We start from the raw sequence: 20,962 nt of genomic DNA on the forward strand, positions 1-20,962 counted from the left end.
CCTATCATTATAATCACTTCTCTACTGTTACATTATTGGGTAGTCATTGGTCTATGCCCCCAATTAGAACGATTTGAAAATCTAATTGATGGGACTTTGCGGTACATAAGAGCCAAGAACTGCCCTCAGTTATTGCAGAGTGACATCATGGTATATTTCATCACGCTATCGCTTATGTTGCAAACCTTTTGACCGTGTTTGGCAATGGAATGGGAAAATGGAGTGGAACGATACTGTAGTAGATTTGTAGCAGATTTAATTGATATGAGAAAAAAAAGTAAGAATATTTTGTATAAAAAAGTGAAAAAATTTATTTTATAGTATTTTTTTTATTTAAATAGTAATAAAATGTGATTGATGTGAAGTATAAAGTAATAATGTTATGGTTGATTTTGAGAAGAATTTTTTGGATTTTTTTGGTCCGTTCAACTCTTTGCCAAACACAGCCTTTTTTTCTTGTCAGTCTAGGCAACCATTTCGTTTTCTCTCATTCGTTGACATCGCATCTCTCAATCATTTTGTCTTGTCTAAGATGTATGTGATCCCCACACCTACATTATTTGCAGGAAATCACAGAGTTCAACACCTAGCCAGTAGTCACACAAGCTACACAACTTCTGTTGATTACCGCATGGCTTTGCTAGTTGCTTCTGTAGCCTTAATGGTGGGCTATTGACTTTGTATGTTTTACTAGTCTCATATTGATTGAAGATGAAGAAATAATGAAACATCTTGTTAACTATAGTTATCATGCTTATCCATATACGTGTTAGAATGTCTAACGTATTTAGTTTATAACAACTTTCTGGCTAATACTTATGACAGAACTTGCCATTCATTATCTTCACAGATTATTTCAATTTAGGATTTGGCGTGTGATTAATTGATTCTTCCGGGTCATCTACAGGTGTTTCTACTTAAGATTTATATACTTTATTTTATATAAACATGCACAAACACATATAAAAATATTATATGTATCTATGTGATTTTATATTTATATAAATTGGTCTATCTCTCCAACCAAAAAACAAAAAAAAGTTGTCCCCCAACACTATAAATCCTAGTTCTGCCCCTGGCTATCTAGATGGCAGTTTCGCCTAATACTTGGAGTTTAGATTGTTCCCATCTGAACCATATAAGCTCTTATTTATCAAAGAATAGAACTTAAGTTCTCTAGAGTAACTTCTTCCTCTTCCCTCAGAGAGGTTTCATTCTATCTGGAGCAGAGGACTTATCATCATTGCCATGGAGCTTTCATTAGTATTGCACGCTCTCTTTGTGTTTCAGCTGTGCTTTTCAATTCTGATGGCATCACATGATCCCATATCTCTAAAAGGAAGCATGGACTCATCTCCATTCCCAAGCAGCTTCCTCTTCGGAACAGCTTCTTCTTCTTATCAGGTTTTTTTGCCTCTCTCTCCCTTCTCTCTCAAGTTCATTCAAACACACTTAAGAATCATATTGTTTTAGTTATCAATATTTATTGTCATGTTCTATTTCTTGCAGTTTGAAGGAGCTTTCTCGAGCGATGGTAAAGGCCCCAGCAACTGGGATGTTTTCACTCATGAGCCTGGTTAATTAGCAAACATCTTACTGCTCTGATGCTCTTCAACTTCCCAACTTTCTTCCCCTGTCTCCAGTCTTTTCCCCTGATGGTCTGAGTTGTTTTTTGCAGATAAGATCACAGATGGAAGTAATGGAGATGTTGCTGATGATCATTACCATCGATATCTGGTAACTCACCTGACACTCCGAGTATTCTCTAAGTGACTTCAAATTATTTAGGGAGAATTTTATGGACATGATTTTTTTTACAAGTAATCAAAAAATCCTAATAGAAATACATATATACACATGCATGCTTGTATATATCTATATAAAATAATCATAATATATATATATATATATATATATATATATATATAGGTGCAAAGAGCTGCTAGCAGGGGCAGAGCTAGTAAGACCCAAGTCTCAAAATTTTCTTCAATATTTTTTTTTTATTTTTAAAATACCTCTATAATTCTTTTAAAATCAAGTTTTACCCCCTAATTTTATTTTTATTTTTTAATTTTTTCCTTCACATCTAAAATTCTAGTTCCGCCATGGCTGCTAATTGATACATCTGGTTCCTTCCAAATTTTCAACAAAGACAGCTAATTTGTGGTCTTGAGCCCACCTCTAGAAGCATATACCTAGTATAATTGATTGACAAATTATGAACCCCACATGTCTTTGTCATATACTTTCCAGTCTCATTTTATTTTCTTGGCATTAGAGGTCTTTTATTTTTTATTTTTATAGTTCATGATGGGCTCATAAAGGCATTGTTTGCCAATGGCCTGGGCTAGTACTGTACCAGGCCCTCCCTCAATCCCCAAAAAAAAATATTTTTACTTCAAAATTAATTCCAACATCTCTACTTTTTATACCACATCAATCATTTTTTTTATTATTATTATTCAAATAAAAAAATTACTACAAAACAAATTTTTTACATTTTTCCATATAAAATATATTTTTTCACTTTTCCCCACCAAACATTTTCACTAAAACTAATCAAACACATATTCCTAAAAAAATGCTACAATACCGGCCCTGGTACAGTATCAGCTCAGGATATTGGCAAACACTGCCAAGGGCGGAACTACATACAACATTCGTCCCCCCAAATTTTTTGAAATTTTCATTAAAATAGGTATATTTATATATTTGGTTCTTAAATTTAAAAATTCGTCTCTCCAAATTTAGAAATTTGTCCCCCCAAATTAATTTTTTACTCCCTTGTGTTTGTCTGCAACAAGACTTTGTTTTTAGCTTTCATTGTTGTTAATTAACTTAAATATTTGATGGGTTTGGATTCATTAATTTATTTGGCATTCTTTCACTTGTTAGTGGTAATAAGTAACTATAATAAAATTTTAACAAAAATGACTTGTAATTTACTATGAAATTATATCTACGTATTCGGTAAGTGCTATTATGGTCACGTCCAGGTAGGATAGCCATAATTAGTCTCCCCGGCCTACTCTTTCAATTAAAAAAAAAAAAAATCGTCCCCCCACACTCAAAATCCTGGTTCCGCCCCTAAACACTGCCAAAGTGATTGCACCACATGTAAGAGAAAAATACATCAGGACTTGTTTGAAAGAGCTAGAAAATGTTTCACACAGTGAAGGCATGCAAAATGAAACTAGTCATGATTCCATCAAAGAGAACTCTGCATCTGCTTTTAAGCAATTTTTGCCTAAAAGTAAAGTCTGTTTGAAATTACGTTAAGGAGTATAAAAAAGGTTTTTAGTACATAAAAAGTTGTAGATTAAAACCAAAAAAAAAAAGTCAAAAAACACTTTTTGACTTTTTTGTTCCTGCATTTTGGGGAAAGCTTGAAAATGAGACTTAAAAAAAAAAAAAAAAAAAAAAAAAAAAACTTTCAGGCTTTTTCTATAAACAAAAACCTTAGTTTCCAACACAATGTAGCAAGCTAGGAATATGGCTAACATAAGAAGTAGATAGGGTATTTTTGCTGTTGTTATCAGAACTAGGGTGTCTCATATTGAAATGAGACTTGACATCAGTGATCTGCTACGGCTTTTGTTCTAATAATCCTAAGTAGCTATATAAATCAAAATATGAAATTGATCAAATTGCTTTGCATTGATATGAGGAAACAGGAAGATCGAGATCTCATGGACTCTATAGGAGTCAACAGCTACCGTTTCTCTATATCATGGTCAAGAATTTTACCCAGTAAGTTTCTTTATTCAATTTTTTCAAAAGGATGGCCTTCGAAGTTGATTGAAGGGGTTGGTATTTACATCTCACTCACTTCCATCCCATGTTCGAACCAGAGGGAAGGTTTGGAAACGTGAATAGAGCTGGCATTGATCATTATAACAACTTCATAAACGCTCTTCTGCTTAAAGGTCATTTCAACTTCCATGATTTGTATGCTTTTCCAAGTCATTTTCACTTCATAATTAATCTGCTCTTGAAGTTTTCTTTGTGTCATTGGAAAACATATTCTCATTTTCCATTTTTCTGTTTCCAGGGATCCAACCCTTTGTGACATTGACTCACTATGACATTCCTCAGAAACTTGAAGACAAATATGGATCTTGGCTGAGTTCCAAAGTGCAGTAAGTTGGCAATACTCTCTTACTGTAGTCCTAAAACAGTTTTAGCATTTTAGGCCACACGTATATTGGTTTTTCTGGAATGGATGCCTCTAATATGGACTAAGCATGATTTGTTCAGGGAGGATTTCAGATATTATGCAGATACATGTTTTAGATTCTTTGGAGACCGGGTTAAGTATTGGGTCACTTTGAATGAACCGAATGTAGTAGCCATTCGAGGGTACAGGTCAGGGATTTACCCACCATCTCACTGCTCCAGGCCATTTGGGAATTGTAGTAGAGGGGATTCAGAGAAAGAGCCTTTCATTGTGGCCCATAACATGATACTATCTCATGCTGCTGCTGTCAGTATTTACCGAACCAAGTACCAGGTATACTAGTCAATGTCTTCAAATCCTAGAACCACCAGCTTCCGTCGACACTGATAACGTAACATCAGCGACAACATGCCGGTTTAGTTTTTTACGCTATCTATGATGACCTCAAACTTTATCATCAATGACTATAAGGTCGTCGCTTATAATCTTTCTCGACGGACCTTATTAGCGACGACAAAATGACACATTTCTAGATATGAAACTCTTCAGCAGGTATATTAGTGAAACACTAAAGCGAGCTTTAATCTAAATTAAGATGTTTCCTATGCTTTCAACATGCAGAAAAAACAAGGAGGTAGCATTGGAATTGTTATGAATGCTTTATGGTACGAACCTATTAGCAATTCCTTAGAAGACAAGTTAGCAGTTGAGAGAGGTCAGTCTTTCTACATGAACTGGTAAGCAAATCATCCACAATTTAAGTCCTTTCTGATAAATTGATTGCTATAAAATTTCCTGCATTCATAATAGAGCCATGCTCTGACTTAATCCAAAAGTTCAATGCATGCAGGTTCTTAGACCCAATTATACTCGGGAAATATCCAATAGAAATGCTTGAAATTCTTCAATCTGATTTGCCTGTATTTTCAAAGCAAGATTTGGAGATGTTGAAGAATGGGTTAGACTTTATTGGCATCAACCACTACACCAGTTTCTACATAAAAGACTGCATGTTTTCTGTGTGTGAACCAGGGCCAGGAGCATCTAGAACAGAAGGTTTTGCTTTACGAACTGCTCAAAAGAATGGCATCTTCATTGGAGAGCCAGTATGTAATCTCACTTATCAACATCACCACAACTTTCCTTTTGCCAAATTACTAAGGCTTGATCATATTGATGCAGACGACGGTTGACTGGCTATTTGTCTATCCTCGAGGAATGGAAAATATAGTGACATACATAAAAGAGAGATATAATAACATTCCAATGTTTATATCAGAAAATGGTGAGTGCAAACAAAGGTTACAGAATCCCAAATGAATATTGGCTCCATGTGTTTGAAAAATTCTTATATAGTTCTGGTGGATCTTATAGGGTTTGGTGAGCAGGAGAATCCCAATTCTACCATGGAAACTCTCCTTCATGATATCAAGAGAGTGGAGTACATGAACAGCTACTTAGATACTCTAGCAACAGCAATGAGGTACTAAAAGACAAAGCTACTACTGGTCTTAATTGTTAAATAACTACTTATCTATATGTGAATTTAATCATTTAAATTAATATTCTATCATTTAATAACAACCTGATTAAGTCGATCTTGCATTGATTATGTTTTGAGCTATATATGAGTGAAGTTTTTGTATGGAATTTGGTGATATGATCAGGAAAGGAGCAGATGTTAGAGGGTACTTTGTGTGGTCCTTGCTTGACAACTTTGAATGGACAAGTGGATATACCACTCAGTTTGGCCTTCATCTTGTTGATTACCCAACTCTAAAGAGAACTCCAAGACTCTCAGCGACTTGGTACAAAGAGTTTATTGCTAAACATAATGTACAAAATTTGAGTGCTCCAAATTGTAATCAAGAAAGTAAATAGGTGGGACACCTTTATAGCAATTTATAAGCAGAATTAATAAACGCTTATATGTAGTTTTAATATAACCAGAAATGGCAAGCTGTTTTTCTATGAGAAATGCTGCAGACTCTATTCGATCTCATCCCACTAGACAGATGTAAGAGTGCCTATCAGGAATATCATCAAGCATAGTGTAAATCAAATTAAGTCTCTAGGTAGATGCATCTACCTCCAAGTCCTTCAAAGTCTTCTCCTTCGTAAAATGGTTGTTTTATAAGTAGAAATGTGTAAGTTCACGGCTTAATGAGTAAGTTACGCATGAGTAAACCTTATACAAAATATGCGAGTATAATATATTTCATGCATTGAGAATTCTTAACCGGAAAGTAAGACAGAAAATCATACTGATATAATCAAGTATACATATAGATACAAGTATATAAAAATGGATGCAACTCTCCTCTATACCTTTTGACAGCCATATCTATCAAAGGCTTTAGGCCTTTAGTGGAAATGTTGTAGAAAAAAAAATTAAATTAAATTAAAAAAAAAAAAAAAAAAAAAAGCATTACTAAACTGAGATAGAAAATAAAAGTAACAGGTTCTGAGACTTGTGGGTTAATGTTGGCACTTTGAGTTAATTAACAGCTGAATCTGGTTCCAGGTCCAGTGGTTTATAAACGTAGGCATCTTTGAGACAACACTTCAATACAATTATACCTATAAAATAAAAAATAAAAAGTTGGAAATAAAGAAAACAAAGGAAAATATTGTCAATAAATACAGTCTACAAACATGGCATATCGAGAAATAGATGGTATCTAAAACATTAAACCCAACCTCTATTGCAGATCCTACTAAGGAACAAATAAGTATAAAACTAAAGAAACCCAGAAAATTAAGGATAATTCGATAAATATGCAATGGCACTTGATCCCAACACAAATATCCGTCATATATTACATAAAGAGAACAATATATCTGAAGGCCAAGTTCCTACATTTTAAAACATTTATGGTTAAACATCATGCCACAAATAAAAAATTAGTTGTAAAAATGTAAGAGTGAACATAAAAATGGATCCCCATATGGCAATATCCATAAATCTGGTGTGAGAAGGGGGGGGGTTTGGGCGGTGGTCTTACAAAGCACGATCTCTTTCTCTCTAGTAATATCACAATCTTGTGCCACAAGGTAAGTTTTCAGCTGAGCGCTAACCACTTTCTCTTTCCTCCTTACAACCCCATCAAAATTGCTTTCATGAGATGCAAAAGTGAATGACAAGACATACCAGAGGGGCCATTCAGTTTTCACCCTCCTTGAATTGACTCATGCTTCAATAATCCATACCTGCACATTAAACGTGTTTTATATATTGTCAAAACAGTGAATGAATTCAATCACAAAAGAGTTAAAATCAGTAGCAATGCCTAAGTCTGGAACTTTCAAGTAAGAGTGACAAGGACATGAACCTCAGTTTTAGCTGAAGGAAATTACTGGACCCTGTAGTTGATCCTTGTCCTCAGGTACCTATTCTAAGCTATTTCACACCTCCACCAAGGAGACCGAGCCTCAAACATGTGTTCACCATCATCCCATGAAATCTGAGATGCTTGAAGACCAATAGCAACCTTTGGTTCCTTTCCATGCTGTGCAATCCACTCTGTAACAGCCATTGCCTTATCAGTCTCAGATGTATAATCTTTCTTGCATTTGCCAAACGGGTTAAGCCCAGGACTTGTCATCTCTGCAATTGTAGCTGGCATGTACATCGAGTCACCCACTAATGGTGCACCACAGGCAGCCAGTTGTGCTCGAATCTGCATCACAATTCTAGTTATTATCAAAATAATAGATCTAGTCTTCTCTCACTTATATTACCAAAGGATAAGGAAATTTGCAGATGCGTATACTCCCTCTGACTGTGATAGCATCTAACAACATGATAAAGCTACCTGAAAATAAATTTAACTGCCATAAAGTTGTGGTCCAGCATTGATGCAGCCAATTCTGAATTTTTCAGCCAGGTCAATGTGTTTTTGGTCAGTTTTGTAGAGTTTCAGCTGGTTTATGTTGTTCTTTGGTCAGTTCAGTACAATTTCAATTTGATTCTTGCAGTTGTTGGATTCACTCCCTTTCAAGATACTGGGTGACGATATGACTATGTCAGTCGTGAAGTCTAGAGACCAACTTGCTAATGTGTTTTCAAAATCTGTACGTAATCAGTTGGAGTTTATTTGTTCCAAGATGAACTTATATGATATATCAACTTCAGCTTGAAGGGGGGAGTGTTAGAAAGTTAAAAAATGATAATATTGTAACAAAAAGGCAATGGCCAAATGTCCCTATTTCTAGAAAAATGTACCAACTGTTCCTATCTATATATATATATTGTGAGGGCCAGAAAACAATTTCTGAGCCTCTCTTTTGCAAATCTCTATCCTTAACAATTATTAAACCAAAGCACCATAAAGTCAAAGTGAACAAGTAGCCTACCAACATGAATTGATTTTACCAAGTAAACATAATCAGATATTTTGAGTCAATTCCTTGAAAAGCTCAATTAGAATTTGAAATAATTGAAATCCTTTCGAGTAGATATCCTCTAAATCTCAAACCCTACACTCCCTGAAAATTTCTGCTTTTCAGTTAAACTTGAACGTTTCCTATAGAACCAAAGGGCAATTTCATTAATAGGCTACACTAAGAAGAATATTTCTGGGAGTGCTGGAAATAAATTGCAGAGGCAATAATGACCATTACTCTCACAAGAGAGCAGGAAAATTTGACATTATTGAGTAAACATCTACTCCTTATAAAATGTCATGGTTTAGACCACAGGATTGATAAAATAAATAATAAATTTATAAAAATAAAATAAAAATAAAAATCAAGTTAGGGACACAAAGAAAAGAAAGGACAAGTCAGGAACCTGATGTGTCCGACCAGTCAGAAGGTTGATTTTGCACTCATATGCAATATGTTTGGAGGGCCAGCCACAATCTTCAATATAATATTTCTTTTCAACGACAGCATTTGGCCATGGAACCTCCTTGCATTCCAAGACCTCAAGTAGACACATGCACCATCCTTTAACAAAATCTGCATGCCACAAAATCTTTAGAGTCAATCCACACCACATAAGCCATTTTGAACACAAAGAATACTTTCTTAACACAGAATATGCAGAAATAAGTGTTTTAAGAATGAACTTGCCAAACCCAGAAATTGGAAATAATGTTTCAAGAACTGGAGTTTGTGAAGGAAATCCTCATAAATCTAGTTGTTGTGTTACAGAAGGTAAAAAATGAAGAATGCATGAAGAAGTCAAATGCTTCTTCTATTCTTTTACTTTTGCACAGCTGGACCATCCTGGGCTTAAACCAGAGATATCTTGCCTCTGAAGTAAGTCTTACAGTCCAACAATAGGGAAAGAATCAATACATTTTGGGAAGCGATTCATCTTTCCCAAACACGGACAAGTAATTAGATCAGTATCATCATCAATTAGAAAGCTCACCAAGAGTACGATAAAAATGTTATCATTTTCTAATTGCCACATAGTAACTTCCAAGAAAAATTTCTTTGACTTTTTGGCTAAAACCAAGAGTAGCTTCATGAACATACTAAGAACACTATTTTGAACCAAAAAGAGGAGAACAATAAAAGGAATACCATATGAACAACATTGTAATGAGAATACAAAGATCTACGTTTCCTTTTTCATATCATTCATTTCAACTACTTGGTCAACATCCGCGGCAAACAAGAATAAAGAAAAATTAAGTGCGGACCCCATGCCACTAGCGATCAAGCTAAGCTGATAGGTGGGCCTGCGTGGCCTTGCCTCTTGGATGCTCCAGCATCAGAAGGCCAACTGAGTAATACATATCTCTACAGTGCATGTCTGTCTTCATCAAAATAACAAAATGCAACTCATCAAAGGTTCGAACAGATTTCCGACAACCATGGTGATGCTTGATTGAGATGGTTACCTTCTGAAATGAGTCTTGGAGCCATGTTTATGGGACGCATGTAGTGGGTAATTATTCCAATTGGCACAGGAGCAGCAGCAAGAGCAAGATAAAGCTTCTTCACTTTTTTCTCCTGATGACAAGAAAAATCATATAGTTAAGAACAACAGCCAAAGAAGAAGCTGAAATTAAATAAATAAATATGAAGCGAAAATATAGATACATTTCATTTTGTGCATTTACTCTGTGAGGATGGTGCCTCACAGAGTGATGGACACCAAGTGCCAGGCACTTGCAGCTCCAGGGTAATTGGAGTTTGCCCTCAGTTTAATTAGGGTTGGCTCACTCCAGGCTATGACCAGAATGATATTAACTTACTCTGATTTTACCATGAAAAACTGAACAATACTCCTTGGTCCTTGCTAACACGACACTGCAAGTAAATTACCAGCCATTAATCCCTATTTATCAATAGCAATAGCAATCAATAACAATAAATTCCATAAGATAATAAAGACTGCAAGATACAGTACCAGCCTTCTGTGCAATTATCAATCTGGTGGGTAGTCATCAAAGGGGTTGTCAAGCCCAAGGCGCGAGTGGCAAAGGTTGCACAACTTTCTTCAATGTTGTCCGTAGTTCCTCCCACCTAATCAACATTAACATAGAATCATATGAGCCTTAAGCAATCAATGAACTAATCAAAAAATTCAAAAGTGCCATATAATTGGAATTGACTGACTACAATATTAGGCACAACTTGGATGATGTCACAAAAACACAACTGCGATATTAATAATTAGATTACATACTGATGTACCAGCAGGTTTGTCCAAAACCACATAGGACTCAGCCACAGCTATAATTCTTGATTTCCAGTCAATTTCATAGCACCTGATTAAAATTCAAAAATCAACAAGTATCATGCTAGTAAAAATGACAATAAACTCTGCCAAACATTTTGCTTTACCTAGGGAAGCGTTTTGGGTGTACATGCACTCGTAAGTATGTTCCAGCTTCAATAAATTGGTCTACATGAGTTATCCTAAAAGTTTTTTGTGCTTCTCGTATTGTTTTCCCTTTGATGGAAACTCTCTTTTTCAGTACTGATGGTGCTGTAACTTCTTCAAATGCCCTAATTTGCTCAGGGGTGGCACTTGGAGGAGGCTTTGGACATACAAGGGCATAATATACAGCTCCAAAATGGATGAGATCTGCAACAAACCTTCAAAGAATGAAATTCTCTTTTTATCACTTCATCCTGATTGATAGGAGATAATAAAGAAGAATCATACACCACACCATCAATTCTAATGTAGCGAAAGGACAGAGCAGCACTTACAGAGGAGGAAGATCAAGAGCTTTACAGATAAATTCCAGAGCAGGCCCTCCTTCTGAAACAACCAAGTGTTCTACTCTTGGCGGGCCATTTTGCGAGGGACATGGAAGCAATCGATGATAGTCAGGGTATCTTCAACAAAAAAACTTACGTCTTAGAGTCAGCAAGCCAATGAACAGGCACTAAAACGTATCTAACAAAAACAAGTTAAGATTTTCACATTGATTAAGGAAAGAAGAATGAGTTTACTAAATTCTTTAATTAAAAGTAATTCATTTCAAACTCTTAAACCAACCATCGACTAAGAGAGTCAAAAGACGGTATTACAAAATATATAAAGGTTCAAAACCTCATTTCTCCAGCTTTCCCTCGGATTAACCATCGAAAAAAAAAAAAAAAAAGTGCAACCTTAACTCTACAAGAATTTAGCTAAAAAAAAATCTACTTTCACACTAAGAAACAAGCCAAAATTTCAGACACCAAACGAACTTAAAGCAGTAAAGATGTGAATTTTGAATTACCCATTAACAAAAGAAGTGATTTTTATGAAAATGTGAAATAATAACACTGAGAAGTCCGTATCCATGTGCTTTACCAAAGCTTTATCAGCAACCAACCAAAGTGCAAGCAGAATTTATAGCAACCCATAGAAAGCCAATATTACATGCACCCAACAACATATAAGCAATAAAAATGTGAAATAGCATGTACCCTTTAACAAGAGCGTTGTGGGTAACATCTGGGATTGAGGATTCACATGCAAACAGCTTGCTTTGTGAAGAGCCAGAAGAGCAAGCCACCACGTGCTTGTTGGAGAGCTTAGTGAGAGCAGCATGGGTGGTTGATAAGGTGCGTAAGAGGGCCACACGCGAGCTGGAACTCCGGCAGCCATTGGCTAAGATTGAAGCCAAACTCAGCGAGCCCGTCTTCATTGGGATCCTTGTGGTGTGTGTGCGCGCGTGCGTTTGAGGTTTAACACAGATTTTGATTGTGTTGGTTTTTCGGGTCCGGGACGGGTTAGTGTACAGGGCTTTTTGTGCGACTGGACACACGACAAAGGGCCTCATAAAGACCACGATTGACGGCATTCAAAATTTGTGGGCCTGTTTCGTTAAGGGCCACAACTTAACGATACAGGCCCACGAATATTGGGGATGCATAGGGTCTAATATGCAATTAATGTTAGTGCAATGACTAAGAAGAAATTGTTTTGGGGTTAAAATATATAGGTTCGGGGGCTAGATAGCAACAATCATGTCATCCCACGTACATCACGCATGCTATTTATTGTTTTCCAATTGATTTAAGAGAAATTTATTCTCTCCCTAAATAAAGTTCTTTAATAAATTTATTTTGGGGAAACTTCACTTTGGCTCATTGAATTTTCAAATCTCTCATTTTAGGTCTTTGAACTTTCAATTACTCTCAATTACAACCCTTCTGTTAATTTTAGCAGTTAAAAATACAAAAAAAAAGACCAAAATGTTCTTGATTTTCATTTTTTAAAAAATAAAAAAATGTTTTGGAAGTTGAAATTTTATACAAAAGTCAGGAGTATAAACGTCATATAACATTTAAAATCTGATGAAGGGGTCCACATTGAGAGTAATTAAAAGTTTAGGAGTTCAAAATGAGATATTTTGAAGTTCAGGGGGGTTTATAAAATCGAGTGAAAATTCAGATAACCAAAGTAAAGTTTTCCCATTTATTTTCCTACCGACAAAAAATGAGTTGGGATACTCAAGTGAAAGGAGTTAATTAATTCCGCCCCCAATACGTGAGGAAAAGATTACTAGACAGAAGACCAAAATTCGCATACATCAAATCTGACATTAATTAGTTACAAATTAATCTAATAAATTAACACATGTCCCTCATATTTTTTAATAACATGTTTTTTTTTTTTTTTTTTTAGTGTATTAAGAAGAAAGCAATAAAGGAGTTTTAAACTCTTTACGCCAATAGAAAGGCAGGCATGTATGGTAAACTCTAAATAGTGCTACTCATCGGCTTGCAAAGGAAGCGTTAGCTATCAGAGATGACTTGTTATTCTAAAGGAATTTTCATTTTTACAATGTATTTATGATATTATCTCAGCTGAGCGTTGTACTTGAATTGTTTTCGGATATAAATTTGCTAGACTTTTAGCTACAAAACAATTTGTAACTAATTTTTGCCTTACCAAATCCCAGCAAATTAACACTTTCTCTTGAGAGAGAAGAAAACAAAAAGGGTGGATAGGTTTTCAGTTGAAAGGAGAGGCATAGTTGTCAAGTGCTAGAGAAGGTCTCCATCAAAATGGTCCCTTTCCAGACAAGAGCTGAAAGAGCAACAATTGCATATTGTACCTCATTTCATTTGCAAAGCCAAATGTTGTTTAGATACATATGTTGATGCAGAGGATCACCCTGAGCTCAAGATAGCTCAAGCATGGAAACTTATTGGGTGTGTCGGTGGGGACCTTTCCAATGCCTAGTTAAATTAGTAATCTTTTAGAAAGAAAGATGGAAATGAAGTATTTTTATTTTTGTTTTTGTTTATTTGTTTATTTGTTTTATTGAGTAAAAAAAAAAAACACAAACTAAGAAAGTGATAAAAGGGATCGGAGGATCCTTCCCACTAGTAATAGGAACCGAGAGAGAAAGTAGGGGGTAACACGAAATGCGGCCAAAAAAATTTATGGTCGCGGCTCATTATGCCACATAATGGATACAAAAGTTTGCATTTTTAGTGACCTTCCTACCTTCCCAGAATGAAGATGTTGAAATAGAATCCAGAGTATTTAAGATAATAGATGAAATCTGCCAATCATATGAAATGCTGAGTTGTTGAAGAGCCAGCATAATAAATTGAGAGTAACCTTCCGAGAAAATAAAATTACCAATATGGGGTTGGTCGTTCTTGGGTTCAAAGGTTTTTATATAGTTTTTTTATTGGACAAGCCTCGCCAGATGTTGCCCTATGATTAAGCAGTATTCTAATTGGATATGTCGTTGGGTTATTGACTCTCACAAGCAGGGACGGAGTTAGGAAATTTTATGGGAGGGGACCAACCAAATTTTTTTTTTTCTGTTTTTTAAAATTTTTTTATTAAAAAAAATTATTTTTGTTGTTTTTTATGAATTAAAGACTATCATAAGGGCCAAAAAAAAGTAGACATTTGAAAGTAGGGGCCAAAAATAAAAAAACTTAGTGGGTATGGGCCAACAAAATTAAAAATAGGATCAAAAGTTTTTATTGGATATGGCCAAAAAATTTAAAAGTAAGGCCAATTTTTTTGTTTTGGAGGGAGCCAAATGACTAAAATTAAAATTTTAACTTTACTTTTTTTAAATAATTTTTTTTTTCCTTATTTGGGGGGACCATGGCCACCCCAGTCCCCCCCTCCCTCCGTCTCTGCTCACAAGGATGTGCCTTGGTAGGTACCACTATGATCCGGTGCGCTATGGCTCTACATGGTTGTAATATTGAATTAAATGTCACTTACTACTGTTATAAAACAATGAGAATAGAGACACGCATATCCTGACACTCCGTGAAAAAGTTGCATGAAGTGGTTGGGAATCCTTTATGATGCTCCTCCTTGAGACGACCTAGTGTTTAGGTAGTTGCTTTTGGCAAACTTTCTCTTAATGTGTTTGGTAAAAGACTTGACGAAATAAGTAGATACAATTGTAGTAGATTTGATTGATGTAAAAAAAAAAAAATTTATAAAAATTTTTTTATTTAAATAATAATAAAAATTTATTGATGTGATGTAGATAATAAAAAAATTAAGATTAATTTTGGGATGAATAGTAGAGTCCTTTGGCAAACACACTCTTAAGCCCTCAAAAATAAAAAATAAAAAATATTATTATCTACATTTTCGTTATTTTAATGCATATTTTTTTAATTTAATGATTATTTTTACTATCTCAACATTTCTCGACACAAAATAAAGGAAATAAAAGAAGAGGGTAGCCACCATAGAGCATAGTGAATGCTCACCAGCCACAATAATGCTCAACGAAAGGCATTGATGGGTAGGGGCGGCGCACTGATCTAACTGCTCCACCAGCTGGCAGCTACGCTTAAATGCCAGCCGGTGGGACTCTAGTTCAGTTGACAGAAATCAACAATAATAAATGCAGAACATGCATGGCTTTAGCATATTTACAGAATGAAAAAAAAATGACGTGATCCTGATAAAGTTTTTAGAAACTCACAAGAATATATATCTGACTTTTCGTCGTCCCCATAAAACTTTGCAACCGTAATCAATGCTCTTTTACCTACCTTTCTGCAGATCATATCAACCTCTAAAAACTAAAGAGAAATGATAATTAGAAATTGAGATGTTTATAAATCAATAAATTTGAGTGGAAATATGAATAGCTAGCATTAATCAACCTGAAAATAGTTGAGTACAAGAGTACGTCACACGACCAAAGCAATGGATGGATAATGGTTAGGGGGAGAGAGACAGCATTGGTAGCCTTTAATTTTGTTCCCGCCCTCAAAACTGCTAGGCATGGTCTCCCGCTAAGTTGAATCTTACTTGACCACTCTTAAACTCCATAATAATAATAATAATAATAATAATAATAATGTTACTCTTATTACTTCAAAATGGGGGGTAAAAGTGTGAATAGTAGTTGTTATGGTTAAAACATGGGAAAGCTTTAGTTAATGCATCTCAACCACGACCAGTCCCACCGGTCCATTAATTTTCCATTTCATGCTTTCTGTACCATAAATACGAGCCAAAACACATTAGAACTCCAAATCCCTATTTGAAGATTCCTCCAAAACATATTTTGCCAATACATACAATGGGATTAAAGCCCCATATTCTCACTCTAAATTAAACTAAATCATCCCAATTATCAAATCATTCAATTCCTCCCGTTTCCGTATACCAAACTCTCTTAACACTACTCCATAAAACTACCATTCCCTTTGATTTTCCTAGCTTTCAGCAAGTGTCTTCCAGCTTTCCTCGATCTCCTCTCAGAGAATATGGCGTTCATGGACCTCCTTATCCTCTTCTTAGCTTTTCTCTTTCTCCGCTTCTGGTGGCGCCGCTGGTCCGTCACCGGCGGTGGGTCCAAAAACCTCCCGCCGGGGCCGCCCGGATGGCCTATTTTGGGTAATCTCGGCCAAGTCATTCTCCAACGCCGTCATTTCGTCTTTGTAGTACGCGATTTACGGAAAAAATACGGCCCAATCTTCACCATGCAAATGGGCCAACGCACGCTCGTGATAGTCACCAGCGCCGAGCTCATCCACGAAGCCATGGTCCAGAGAGGCCCGGCGTTCGCGAGCCGGCCGGAGGACTCCCCGATCCGGTTAGTTTTTAGCGTCGGGAAATGCGCCATTAACTCCGCCCAGTACGGGCCGCTCTGGAGGACTCTACGCCGTAACTTCGTGACGGAGCTGATAAATCCGACAAGAGTGAAGCAATGCAGTTGGATACGGAAATGGGCGATGGAAAACCACATAAATAGGCTCCAGAGAGAGGCGTCGGAAAAAGGGTTCGTCGAGGCGATAAGCAACTGTCGGCTCAACATATGCAGCATCCTCATCTGCCTTTGCTTCGGCGCAAAGATCTCCGAAGATGAGATAAAAAAGATCGAACGCGTGCTGAAGGACGTGATGTTGATCACGTCACCGCAGCTCCCGGACTTCTTGCCAGTCCTCACTCCCTTGTTCCACAAGCAACTCAAAGAAGCGAAAGCGCTGAGAAACAAACAGCTGGAGTGCTTGGCTCCGCTCGTGAGAAACAGAAGGGCTTTCGTGGAGAGCGGTGGAAATGGCGGTCCGGAGATGGCGAGCCCCGTCGGCGCCGCCTATATCGACTCGCTTTACGGGCTGGAAGCGCCGGGTCGGGGCAAGTTGGGAGAAGAAGAGCTCGTGACTCTCTGCTCGGAGGCGATCATCGCCGGAACCGACACGAGCGCGACTACTTTGGAGTGGGCTTTGCTTCACTTGGTGCTGGATCAAGAGATTCAAGAAAAGCTGTACAGGGAAATCGTGGAGCACGTCGGAAAAGATGGGGTCATCACGGAGAGCGGCGTTGAGAAAATGAGCTACCTTAATGCGGTGATCAAGGAGACTTTCCGGCGACACCCACCGGGCCATTTCGCGCTCTCGCACGCGGTCACGAAGGAGACGGAGCTCGGAGGATACACCATCCCCGAAAACGCGAGCGTGGAGTTCTACACTGCGTGGGTGGCCGAGGACCCGGCTGTGTGGAAGGACCCGGATGAGTTCCGACCCGAGAGGTTCTTGGTCGGTGATGGGGTCGACACGGATGTGACGGGGACGAGGGGGGTCAGAATGCTGCCGTTCGGGGCCGGCCGGAGGATTTGTCCGGCGATGACGCTGGGGACTCTGCATGTGCTCATGCTGCTCGCAAAGATGGTGCATACTTTCAAGTGGTTGCCGGTTCCCGGAGCCCCACCCAACCTGGCTGAGACTTTTGCTTTCACTGTTGTGATGAAGGACCCTCTCAAGGCTGTGATCTTGCCAAGGGTATGAAACTCCAAAGACACGACCGAATTGCTAGCATTTTAATAATTGTAAGAGTTTATATGTGCACGCTTGTCCAATTAAGTTTTGGAGGTCGCTTACTTGGTAGCGAGTTTCGTATAAATTCTTATATTTATTATCTAAATTACTAGTAATTTAGTAAAAAAAAAAAACCTACTGAAAACCTATGTATGAAGGTAATGTTGTTGGGAGATGTAATTTTGGTCTACTGCATGGTATGGGATGCGTTAAATAAGCTTAATTAACTTTTTTTTTTAGGGGAAAGCTAGTGGGCTACCATTAATTTGCTTGGCGAAGAAAAGAGAACCAAGGGGCTAGGCTAGTTTGCTTATATATAAGTGGTTGAATTATACACAGTGGAACTTTATTTATTTCCTTATTTTGAAAGCTCTTAAGTGCATTAATCTAGCTTGTTTGTTTTTTGTGAGGAGAATGTATTGCTTGTTAAAGATTTTGTTTTCCGACTCTTTTGTTTTTTGACTTCAAAACAAAAACAAAAAACTTAAAACACAAACAATAAAAAAATAAAAATAAATAAGTTTCTCTCTATTTTGTAGTACCAAGCACATTAACATTAACAAACATATATATATGTCCCTTGTTACTTGGGTTTTCCTATATATCCTTGTTATGTGGGTTTCAAAATGTATGTATTGGCTGGTTTAATTGTCATTGGTTTGTGTGCCCCAAAGCAATATATATAATATTCATTCATTTGAAATAGAGATAACCCTTTCCCAATTCATTGAGTTTGTAATATACTTATTGTTAACAAAAAGTACAAGCACAAGCACACGTGCCACCTATTTCTCTTAATTCGACTTCAATAATCGAGTTAATACACTCGTATACCCCTACATACCATGTATCTAAATTGACTTTGTTTTTTGTACCGTGGATTTGTATAATAACCAAAAAAAAAAAAGAATCAAGAAAGCAAAATCATATTCAATTGGGCTACCGGTTGTTTTCATGCCATGTGAAATAGAGAGAAGTCGGTTTTTTATTTAATAGGGACAAAATCTATTGAAAAAGAAATCGACCCCCATTCATTTCAAATTAAATTAAGAGAATTTTATTGCAACCTGAAAACAATCGAAAAATTAAATGCATTATAAAGTAAACTTACCTACTAATATTGGAATAATCTCTTGGATGAGCTTTCTTAACTTGGAAAGGGATTGAAAAGAAAAAAACACATAGGGCATGGCCGGACTTTAGACCTCCTAGCTAGCTCATGCATGACATGAAAATCATCACCAAACTATATGTTATCATAATTAACTTAAGGTGGTAGATGCCGATTCCTTATTTTGTTAGCACATAAATGTATAATTGGGATGTTGGTAGGTCCATATATATATATATACCACAGGCCATTAATGCCCGAACCATTGCTAGTTGCTGTTATTTAATTTCCTCACCAACCCGGGAATTATTAGTTGGACAAGGTTTACTCCATTTCAAGGACTCATTGATGTGATATTTTTTTAGAATTTTCAAATTTCATTTGAAGTGAAATTGAGACGATCTTTATACCTAATAATTGGTTAAATTTTTAGTTGAAACTTGACCAGTTGCAATTGGGATAAGCGTCTCTTATGTTATTGTAATGGGACACGTGTCCCAATCTCAACAAACCCAATTCTAATTAAAATTTGACTTAAGCAAAACCCTATAAACTCCATTATTGCAATTTGCGTTTTCAAATTACAAGTAACACGTGTGTTTTTAAACTAAAATGTATGATTTTAAAGGCCAAGTAACAATTTTGTCAAACACTTTGTCTTTGAAAATCACATTTTTCAAATCCAAACGAACTCTTCTTCAACTCAATGGACATTATTCTTTTGTTCGGGAAAAATTAGTCATTTCACACGCCATTGTAATTGACCTATCATTACAAGAATATATTTTTTGGTCACGGACCGATAGTAACGTGTATATGGTGTTAACATGTTACTAAAATTTAGTAACGTGTTTGACGGGTTAAAAAATTGGTCGTAACTACTTCAAATTTAGTAACGTGTCATAATTGACATGTTACAAAAGTTTTGTAACGTGTCAATTATGACACGTTACCATTTGGTAATGTGTCAATAATTGGCACGTCACCATTTGTGGCAGGATTTTTTTTTTTTTCTCATTTTCTCCGGTCGTTATAGTAGAATTTTATCAGGTCGGCACTTGATATACGAGTTACATTATATAATCCAACTAATCCAAAATCCAATAATCTATATATAAATAATCTATCAATCCAACATCAATCTAAATATAATAATTCAACTATATATATAAATAATTCAACTACCACAAATAATCTAACTCTAAATATATACACATCAACGTAGGAAATAGTAAAATACAATATAACTTACGTTATATACGAATACAAAAAACTTAAACCTTAAATTATACACAAAAAACTATCAAAGAAACACTAGTCCGACGAAATCCGAGTGAACATATCATCATGATCACTATCTCCCGACTTCTCCGCACTAACTGCAAATAATAAAATAAACAATCAATCAGCAAATTGACACTTGTGATGGAATCTTATTAAGTCCTAAGAAATGAGCAACGTCCAAGTAAATGAGAAAAAAATCGAATGATTGTCACAAACAACCTCAACATATATATTTGCACGACTTATGCACAAACACATATACATATACATATACATTTATTCAATGAGTCGACTTCAACAAATATGGTAAGATTAAATATGCAAAGGTCCAACCACAACCAAACCAACCAAGAACAACAAAATGGATTATTTTGAGTTAAGTATATATATAAGCTACTCAATATATATACTCACGGGGTTGCTGAACGACGGGTATAATGTCTTGACAAATGAGACTTCTGTCCAGCTGGCGTCTGGTGTTGGATTTCATTGTGATCGTCATCCTTAGCTTTTACTCTTACGTCATCTACACATATTACGTTGCAATTGTGTTATATACAGTTGTGTTAGATATGAACAAAGTTTATTTACCAAATAAAATTACTAGCCATTAAAATAATAGTAATTTGCATTGGAAATAATGAGCAGACCCTTTTGGGGGCAAA

At 36.3% G+C, this 20,962-nt stretch overlaps 3 protein-coding genes across 7 annotated transcripts; 2 read left to right on the forward strand and 1 right to left on the reverse strand.

Moving 5' to 3' along the window:
• The first annotated feature begins 1,000 nt into the window (after positions 1 to 1,000).
• Positions 1,001 to 6,103, forward strand: LOC132170764 (beta-glucosidase 46-like). 2 transcript variants are annotated; one of them, XM_059581863.1, is made up of 12 exons: positions 1,001 to 1,404; positions 1,510 to 1,534; positions 1,679 to 1,737; positions 3,675 to 3,750; positions 3,852 to 3,926; positions 4,052 to 4,139; positions 4,258 to 4,510; positions 4,799 to 4,914; positions 5,028 to 5,283; positions 5,360 to 5,462; positions 5,552 to 5,660; positions 5,845 to 6,103. In XM_059581863.1, exons 1-12 carry the CDS (start codon positions 1,249 to 1,251, stop codon positions 6,056 to 6,058), a joined length of 1,530 nt encoding a protein of 509 aa, XP_059437846.1. In that variant the 5' UTR covers positions 1,001 to 1,248; the 3' UTR covers positions 6,059 to 6,103. The 2 variants fall into 2 exon arrangements, with proteins under 2 accessions (XP_059437846.1, XP_059437845.1); XM_059581862.1 differs by having other exon boundaries at positions 1,002 to 1,404; positions 1,510 to 1,576.
• A 356-nt stretch (positions 6,104 to 6,459) lies between these two features.
• On the reverse strand, positions 6,460 to 12,314 carry LOC132172580 (RNA pseudouridine synthase 6, chloroplastic). Of its 4 annotated transcripts, XM_059584099.1 has the most exons (11): positions 12,062 to 12,314; positions 11,354 to 11,482; positions 10,982 to 11,236; positions 10,824 to 10,905; positions 10,545 to 10,660; positions 10,390 to 10,444; positions 10,033 to 10,144; positions 8,970 to 9,139; positions 7,510 to 7,857; positions 7,183 to 7,387; positions 6,460 to 6,757 (listed from the first exon to the last, which is right to left on the reverse strand). In XM_059584099.1, exons 1-9 carry the CDS (start codon positions 12,280 to 12,282, stop codon positions 7,573 to 7,575), a joined length of 1,425 nt encoding a protein of 474 aa, XP_059440082.1. In that variant the 5' UTR covers positions 12,283 to 12,314; the 3' UTR covers positions 6,460 to 6,757; positions 7,183 to 7,387; positions 7,510 to 7,572. The 4 variants fall into 4 exon arrangements, with proteins under 4 accessions (XP_059440082.1, XP_059440081.1, XP_059440083.1 ...); XM_059584098.1 differs by lacking the exon at positions 6,460 to 6,757 and having other exon boundaries at positions 6,933 to 7,387; XM_059584100.1 differs by lacking the exons at positions 6,460 to 6,757; positions 7,183 to 7,387; positions 7,510 to 7,857 and adding an exon at positions 7,864 to 7,992.
• Positions 12,315 to 16,109: 3,795 nt separating this feature from the next.
• On the forward strand, positions 16,110 to 18,311 carry LOC132170567 (cytochrome P450 77A1-like). Its single transcript, XM_059581588.1, has one exon. The coding sequence runs from the start codon at positions 16,352 to 16,354 to the stop codon at positions 17,870 to 17,872; it is 1,521 nt and encodes a 506-aa protein (XP_059437571.1). The 5' UTR covers positions 16,110 to 16,351; the 3' UTR covers positions 17,873 to 18,311.
• The last annotated feature ends 2,651 nt before the right edge of the window (positions 18,312 to 20,962 follow it).

The sequence above is a fragment of the Corylus avellana genome, chromosome ca2, assembly GCF_901000735.1.
Source record: "Corylus avellana chromosome ca2, CavTom2PMs-1.0".
Classification (NCBI taxonomy): Eukaryota; Viridiplantae; Streptophyta; class Magnoliopsida; order Fagales; family Betulaceae; genus Corylus; species Corylus avellana.